Raw genomic sequence first — 8,964 nt, 5'->3', positions numbered from 1 at the left:
TAAACATAATCACTCAGGGACATTCTCTGACTACCAGTAAGTGTTGGCTTCACGTTTACTTCATACTGGGAATTAAAGTGACTTTGTTTATTTCAGGTCATATCTTTTTGGAAATTTTCCTATTATGCTCAAATGTAGCAGCAGACAGGGAAATCTTGTACTTCCCAGACTTCCCAAAGTTTCCTGCTCATTGTGACACAGCACTTAGACTCATAACTATCTCTGGCACATTTCCCATCTTAAAAAACACTTCCTTCTTACAAAATTTCCTCAGTATTTCTAGCAACGTGCCAGTTCCTCTCTGCTATTCAGCAGTAGTGCCAGGGTAGGGCGGAATATTTAAGTACATTATGTTCCTCTTATGCCGCCCAGGGACTTTCAACGCGGTGACTCAGAGACCCGGTGACCTCGCCCCAACAAGGAAATCCCAGACTGTTCCAAACTGTGATAATTTCTGTCTGTGTGTCTTTCACAAGTCTGGGCGATGACTCTTATCCTCGTCACGATTTGTTAAGTGAGAAATGATGCTTGTTAAGCGAGAAATGATGCTTGTTTTACAATGTGAAAAAATACATGAAAGGAAATGAAACTCACACCAGTCAAAGCTGTTTATATTCATAGACTTCTTTTTATTTTTTCAGAACTATTTTTTGTTAATAGTGTTTAAATTCACACGTATGTACAGGTATAAAAAAATAACATCTCTGTATTTACAATATATTACACACGTCTTGTATATACACATCAATATATATTTATACAGTATATATATGGACTATATATAGGTCGTGGTCTTGCTGTTTTATGGTATATCGCTCTGTGATTCAGACCAAGCATGACCAGACTGGACGCCGTCTTCATCCGTGTTCTTTTGATCCCGGGACCAGCACCTGCGGACCTGGATGGAGAACTGATGCGTCCCTTATTTGGGGGGGCCGTGGCTGGGCGACCCAGTAGCAGCTTCACTGTTCACACCACCGGTAGAGGGCACGGTTCTGTTTACTTTCCGAACTTTATGTCATCGTACAGCTGTAGGAAAGAAGATAAAAGACATTAGGAACCCGCGCATTAAACACAAAAAGATTATATAATATCTTTGAATGGTATCGTCGATATGATTTAGAAACTAACCTCATCTTCCGATGAGTCCAGATCCTCCATATCACTCTCGTCTGATTCGCTCTCAGGCAGCTCTCTCAGCTCCTGTGCCGTCTTCTCGTACAACTGGCAGCGGATCTCTTCGTTCTGGCGCCCGTATGTGAGATGGTACGGCGTGAAGCCACCGTAGTTTAAGCAGTTAACATCGGCGCCGAGTTCCAGGAGGCGACGCACCAGTGTGGGGTTCTGGAGGTCTACAGCAAGATGGAGCGACGTCCTTCCACTGCACTGTTCCTAGAAAAAACAAAATAAAGAAATGTTAAGCTCCTACTCTGAGAAACTGAGGTTTTCCTTGTTTGTTTTTTTAGAAACTGGCTGCTTTTGACACCTACCTGTGCGTTAATGTCTGCACCAAGCTGGACGAGGCTTTCCACCAGTGAAACGAAGCCGTTAATGGACGCCAAGTGAAGACAGTTGTGGCCTGTCAAGAGAAGAGCTCAGTTAATAATCAAATCCAACAGCTATAAATGAAACGTTCATGTTTCCGTGGGTTCTATTGCAACTTACCACTGTAGTTGGGGAAGGACACCATGGAGGTGATGTGGTGTTGGCAGTTCTGGGTGATGACGCCGAAGCAGGCGAGGGAGCCCCTCTTACAGGCGATGTGGAGAGCAGTGTTCCCGCTGTCGTCGGCCAGACGTGGGTCACAGCCGGCCTTCAGGAGCCTCTCCACTAGCTGAGGCTGCTCTGTGATCACTGCCAGATGGAGGGCAGTCTGCAGAGGACACATTTATAACATATTTCATTATTATATGCACTTTAAAAAGGCAATTTGGCTTTGTATTCAGCTGATACTCTGGGTTTTGAGTTTCTGGGTGATTATTATGACAGATTATTACCTGTCTCTGGTGGTTCTGGACGTTGAGGAAGGGATGATTGTGTGAAAGTTTGATCATCTGAAAGGCATGTTCTGTGGCTTCGTGAATGATGGCCAAGTGGAGAAGCCTGTGGGGTGAAGGGAGAGAGAGAGGTTAGTAAAAATAGTGCTTTTAAAACCAAAAAAAAATTACGCATGGAGGAAGTGGTTCCAGCCAAATAAGAAAGAACAAAGCCTGAGCAGTGGAGCGTTTCGCAAGAATGGAGTTTTGTCGGGTTATTTCCACCAGTTGTGGCTTGACACATCTGATGCTTTATCAGTTCCTGGCACAGGGCCAGGGACTTTCCTGAACGCGCACAGCGGACTTAGCACCGCCCAGACTACGCTCTCAGCCAAAGTACACACACACACACACACACACACACACACACACACAGTAAGTACGCGCTTTGCTTCACTCGCTCGCATGCACGCACACACACACACTAAATTTTTAAAAGTCTCTTGTTTTCGTGCAACTTTCGACATTTTCATGCGTACTTTTGCAGATTCTCACAAATTTCCAATGCTTTATGTTTAAGTTACATGTTGCGTTCATGCGCAACATCTGAATTTCGCAGAAACATTTGCAAATGCGCAGTTGCATAATTATTAATCTACAAAAAAAAATAAACTTACGTGTCACCATCCTCTGTCACTGCACTTCTCCAAGGCTCGTATTCCTGTGTGAGCTCCTCGGTCACGTTCACATTCAACTCCTCAAAGTCGTTGACCAGCTCGTCCTCCTTCAGGGAATCCAGGCCGCTGTCAAAACGGTCCTCTTGACAAATTTTCCCTTGTTTGGACTCCATGTTGTCGAAGTTATATTCCATTTGATTGTGGTTAGACACTCTGTGGACGGCCATGTTGACTGTTTTCGCGACTGTCAGCTCCGTCTCGATGCAAAGGTTGGGGCAGAATTGTGCTGCGGAGGGAGGCGCGCTGGTTTTTGTGCACTCGGCGGGCGGGGCTTCAGTGGGGATTTCCAATTGACTTATCTTCGAAAAAGCAAAGGGAAATCACACACAGCTTGTGCTTTTGTGACAAAAATCCCCCCCAAAGACACTCAGAATGAAAACTTGTAGTTTCCTATTAGACACCTATTTTCACCTGTGATGTAGGTTAGGGGACATGTCATTATTTATGTCAATGAATGAGACACTATGGGCATGAATGAGAGGCAGACAGCCCCTAAATGGTTTTTGAAGAATTCCCTTCTGCACTGGGGAAATTATCAGTTTTAAGTGGCTAGCCAAATTAGCATTACATTTTATATATCTATTTTTCCATTTACCTGCTTTTGGCCTAATTGACCACATTTAAATCAGTTTAAAAAGAGAGTTTCCAATATAAAGTTCAGTTTCAAATTGACATGAACTGCTGAACTGTGGCATACACCTACACTAATGACCACATTGTGTTATCATATAACTGAGTACTGTGGCTATCTTAAGTGCATTCATACTTTTGCTACATCCTGACATTGAGTCTTCTACAATAATAATAATATATTAAATAATAAATAAGCCCAGTATATCAGACAAGTGATATTATTGGCCATTGGTATCAAAATCAAAAGGCAGTCAGCAATTGACTGATACTTAACATGAAATACTGATGATTATTTAGTTATTTATATTATTTATTTCTCAATTTAATGTCTGGAATTGGTTGATATTGTGTATAAAATGTATAATAATGCTACATATTCTTTAAGAAAGCAGCCTTCTGATTATCTTTGCATCGTCACTGTGCAAAATCGGTGCACAATCCACATATAAAATGTCTACTTTATTGCAGCTCAAATATTCACTATATGCGCTGCAATACTGGTTATCGTTAAATTAATATATATATATATATATATATATATATATATATATATACATATTTATATATTTTTTAATTCCCTTCCAAAGGTATCAGTGTTGGACACAAAACTTCCATATCAGTCACGCTCTAGAATACAGTTTATTTTACTCAAAGGGTCTTTTGATCAGACTTGTGCTTTTTTTCTTTTTTTTTTTTCTTTAAAAAAATATTCTATGGTAAAACCAAATTTATATGTGACATATTTTGGGATGTGACTGTGTTCTTTATGTATTTATATGAAAAACTGGACTTAAGATTGACATTCAGTATTGAATACTTGTTGACAAGCATCTTATTACTTTATTTTTCATGAATGTGATCAGACCTAACAAACATGTCCTTTTGCCCCAAACCAGATTATGTTCTAAAATGCCACATTTTTGTCACCTGTATATGAATTGTAAATTCTTGAGTAAAAATGGTGCATGTAGTGCTAAAACACAAACACCCAGCTCATTAGGGGGTTAAACAGAAGAAGGCTGCAGGATTTCCACACTTGTGTCTGTACACAGTTACACTACAAAGTGAATTTACGCAGCACACAGAGTGCAGAGGAGGGGGGGATATTCTAAAGTTTCCTTGTGGAGACTCCCTTATGAAACCAGCACTGCGTGTTCAACAATAGGATGTTCTGGACTTACCCATCTAGCATTGTACACACTAAACACACCCCTGGGGGTGAAATTCTGCACAAATGAGCTGATCCCGGAAAACACTGTGTTTAATCATGCAGAAAATGTATGACTTTTTGAAGGAATTTTGAATATTTTCCTTCTCTTTTCACTCTTGTAACTTTCCTTGTAATCTTTCAGTTACCTTTTTTTCATTTCCCCCATACTTGCTTTGATGCAAGTCTTAAAGAGGAAATTCCTTTCTGTTGCACAACACAGTGCGTGAGAGAGCTACCTGTCTGGGCTCTCCTGACATTTAAGATAAAACTTCCAGGATCTCTTATGTTTACATTGTTAAGGCTTGGTGAAAACATAGCAACAGTATCCAAGAGCATGAAGCATTCACACCTTTATTGGGCGATACTCAAACCAATACACTCCCATTAGGGCTGTGATGTCATGTGATGTCATCTTATGCAGCCTACTGTGTCTCTTATTGAATAAGTGCGTCACTCCAGAAAAATGTCCAGCATACAGGCACCAACTATCACACATGTGTCAATCTTAAATTCCACACATTCTTTAATCTGCCAAGTATCACAATGAGGCATCTGGGGACAAACTGTTCTTGCAGCCTTGTGTTTTTCCTCCTGTTACCAAGATTGCGTGCTTATGTTTATATATGGTCAGATATTTACCCCACATGGGAAATACTGGAACTTCCACTTTACATCCTTGAGAATTTTTTTTGTAAAGCTGAGCAAGTGCTCTTGTCTCGACTTGCCTTGTTTACAGCTGGTTGCTATGGATACTTACCGCTGAGAAAGCGCTGACGCCAGTTCCGTGTCAAGTGCTGCACATTGCCCTCTGTCTGTGTGTTGAAAAAGCACCACATATCTGAGTCAGTATAGTGCCTCGGGGGGCCTTCACACCCTGATGGTTAAGTACTTATGTCATGAAACTCTCCCCTTTTCTCTATTGACCAACTAACACCAACCTCACCAACCAACAGCCTTTGAATTAAAAAAGGGGCTGTTACATTGTGCAGCTAGGTTAACTGTTCAATTTAGTAGGTACAACAAGCTAAATCTTATGCAGTCTCATTAACCCTACCCTTATTGATATAAATGAAAAATATTTAATCAACACCCCTCAGCATAATGCAAATGCAATTCTACAGCAGCACAAACTGAAGCCTCCAAAAATGACCTTTATTTGCAGTAACATCTCTCTTAAAACATTCAATTATTATAGTCATTATGGAGGTAGGATTATTACAGAGTTTTAGTAGGGGGACTGTCATTACTGTCATAACACTGTGTGTGTGTGTGTGTGTGTGTGTGTGTATCTATCTATCTATCTATCTATCTATCTATCTATCGATCTATATATATATATATATATATATATATATATATATATATATATATATATATATATATATATATACACTACCGGTCAAAAGTTTTAGAACACCCCAATTTTTCCAGTTTTTATTGAAATTCAAGCAGTTCAAGTCAAATGAACAGCTTGAAAGGGTACGAAGGTAAGTGGTGAACTGCCAGCGGTAAATAAAAAAAGGTAAAGTTAACCAAAACTGAAAAATAATGTAGCCTACATTTCAGAATTATACAAGTACGGTAGGCCTTTTCCGGGAACAACAAATGGGTTAACAACTTAACTCTATGGAGTCTTGGGCTATTTTGTCCATTTTTGAATTATTTTCATGTCTTTGTAAGTAATTTTGTGTCCTTTTTTTTGGTCATTTTGTGTCATTTTTAGTCATTTTGTGTCTTTTGGTGTCTTTCTTTGTCATTTTGTGTCTTTTTTTGGTCACTTTGTGTCTTTTTTTTTGTCCTTTAGTCCAACATAAAATGTGATTTTGAATATTTTTTTTTACTTTCAAAACACTATCATGCTCAATAAAGAATTTTTTGCAAATGTGCATTCATTTCAGAGTACACTGAGACTGCATAATTTTCAATTAAATTCTGGAAAAGTTGGTGTGTTCTAAAACTTTTGACCAGTAGTGTATATAATGTGTAAATTCAAGAAAAACCTTTGCTAAATATAAATGAAACAGATTGCATAATCAGTAATTATTGTAACTAATAATTATGAAATATGCTGGGGGGGGGGGGGGGGCAGTTTAGCGAGGGGTAAAATACTGCTTATGTGGAAGCTTTGGAAAAAAAGTGGGCGTTAAGCTGAAGTATTAATACTGAAATTACATCATGGCTATTTGTGAAACTGAAACATTTGCCATTTCTGGAAAGCATCTATTTACTCTTAAGGGAATAGTTTGACATTCTGCGACATATGCTTATTCATTTTTGCCCAGACTTAGACGACAACATTGATATAAGTTGACCCTGGCGCTAGCTGGCAGATGAATGGCTTAGCTTAGCGTAAAAACAAGGAGCAGGTGGTAACAGCTGGCCTGACATCTGTCCAAAGTTAATACAAAAATGGATGCCAGCACTGTGTAGATTATAGCCTATTCATTTTGTTTCATTTGTACAGAGATATAAATGAGATAGAACATGTTAAGCAAGCATTGTGAGAGTCAGGCTAACTTTTTTAGCTTTCTTCCAGTTTTTAAAGCAGCTAATAGCCTCCTGGCACTAGTTCCATGATTAGCATACAGACAAACCTATATCTTACGTGTATCTGATTAAATAATGATTAAACAAAAGTTTTATATATTGTGGCAACAAAGCTTAAGGGGTCCTTCTATGTGTATCTTTTTTTGCTTTGCACATAGCAAGTGACCTGTTTCTGCCTTTTTCCAATTTTGAAGCAAAGCTAAGCTACAAGTCTCCTGGCACGAGTTCCATGAGTAGCATACTGACAAACCTATTTCTCACATTTCCTTTATTCCGATTAATCTCACACAGCAGAGCAGTGCTGTCGTTTTCAGGAATGATCTGATCACAATCACACAGTTACGCATTTACATAAGCATCTGTCACATACATACGCATCTGTTTGTATAAACTAAAGTTATATAATGTGGTAACAAAGGCCAGAAGTTGCTCATATGTGTATTATTATACTTTGCAGAGAACCAGCTAGCTGTTTCTGCTCATTTTTAAATGAAGCGAAGGTAATAGTCTTCTGGCTCTAGTTTCATGATTAGTGTACAGGCAAATATGTTTTTTCACATGCATCTGATGGAATAATGATTAAACAAAAGTTATATCATTTAGTAACAAAGCTTAAGTGGTGCTGTTATGTGTATCTTTTTTTTTGTTTGCAGAGAGCGAGCAGCCTGTTTCTACATTCTTCCAATTTTTAAGCTAAACTAAACTATTAGTATCCTGACACTAGTTTGATGACTAAAATTAGGACAACGCTATGTCTCACATGTATTATTTTAAACCTTTATTTATTCAGGGTAATCTCGCTCACATTCACACAGTTACACATTAATGGCGTAAGTTATGTGCAGCCCACTGCTCCTTGCATGGTGTGTTCACTTGTGTGTAAAAAAGAAGAAGGATGGGTTAAATACAGAGATTGAATGTCCTCATTGTGGAATAAAGGATCAATCTTAATCTTAATCTTAATTAACACCAGGAAGCTGGCCAATACAAGCACAGTCTTATCTACAGACCACTGAGCAGCTCAACTGTGTAAAGATAAAAGCAAGTTATGTAATTTGTTAACAAAGCTTAAGTTAAACTGGTGTGTCTATTTTCTTTACTTTGCATAGAGCCAGCTAGCTGTTTCTGCCTGTTTCCAGTTTTTATGTGAAGCTAAGGCTAAAGCCTCCTGGCTCTAGCTCCATGATTAGCGTACAGACATACCAGTTAGTCAAATGTATCTGTTTGTATAAACAAAAGGTATATAATGTGGTAACAAAGGTCATCTGTAAACAGAGTGAGCTAGCCGTTTCTGCTGCTTAAGTAACTAAGCTAAGCTAGTCTCCTGGCTCTAGTGCCTACAAACAAACTTTTTTGCTCCAGTGTATTTCCATACGGATTATATAAATGTTTTATAATGTGTTAATAAAGTTTAAGGTCCTGGTATGACTCTTTCTTTTACTTTGCACAGAGCCAGATTGCTGTTTCTGCCTGCTTCCAGTTTTTAAGCTAAGCTAATAGCTAATAGCTAATTTGCACAGCAGCTTCTTTCTGGTTACTTTGCAGTTCATTTTGGGCTTTTTAAAGGGTTAGGGTTAGGGTTAATAATAATGGCCTATTTGCCATGGAATTTGGCAGTAATGGTGGAAAAAATAACAGACCAGGGAACCTAGGACCCTTTTTGGGAAAAGCTGGGGGAAAGGGTCCTATGTTCCCCAGTCTCACACAAAGAGGGGAACATAGAGCCCGGGGAACATAGACACGCTCCCCATCAGGGCTCTAGTTTGTGTACAGATTAAACACAAGTTATTGCCCATAATGCCTATATTTATATTTATTAACTTTGCAGGCATCTGACTGTTTCCAAAAACTGCTTCCAGTT

General features: G+C 38.9%; 1 protein-coding gene across 1 annotated transcript; it reads right to left on the bottom strand.

Moving 5' to 3' along the window:
* Positions 1-608: 608 nt before the first annotated feature.
* Positions 609-2,922, bottom strand: nfkbiaa (nuclear factor of kappa light polypeptide gene enhancer in B-cells inhibitor, alpha a). Its single transcript, XM_059356323.1, has 6 exons — positions 2,654-2,922; positions 1,998-2,103; positions 1,666-1,873; positions 1,491-1,579; positions 1,132-1,392; positions 609-1,029 (listed from the first exon to the last, which is right to left on the bottom strand). Exons 1-6 carry the CDS (start codon positions 2,878-2,880, stop codon positions 1,000-1,002), a joined length of 921 nt encoding a protein of 306 aa, XP_059212306.1. The 5' UTR covers positions 2,881-2,922; the 3' UTR covers positions 609-999.
* Between the last annotated feature and the right edge of the window lie 6,042 nt (positions 2,923-8,964).

This window comes from Centropristis striata, chromosome 18 (genome assembly GCF_030273125.1).
Source record: "Centropristis striata isolate RG_2023a ecotype Rhode Island chromosome 18, C.striata_1.0, whole genome shotgun sequence".
NCBI classification, from domain to species: Eukaryota; Metazoa; Chordata; class Actinopteri; order Perciformes; family Serranidae; genus Centropristis; species Centropristis striata.
This window is presented reverse-complemented; position numbering and strand designations above follow the sequence as displayed.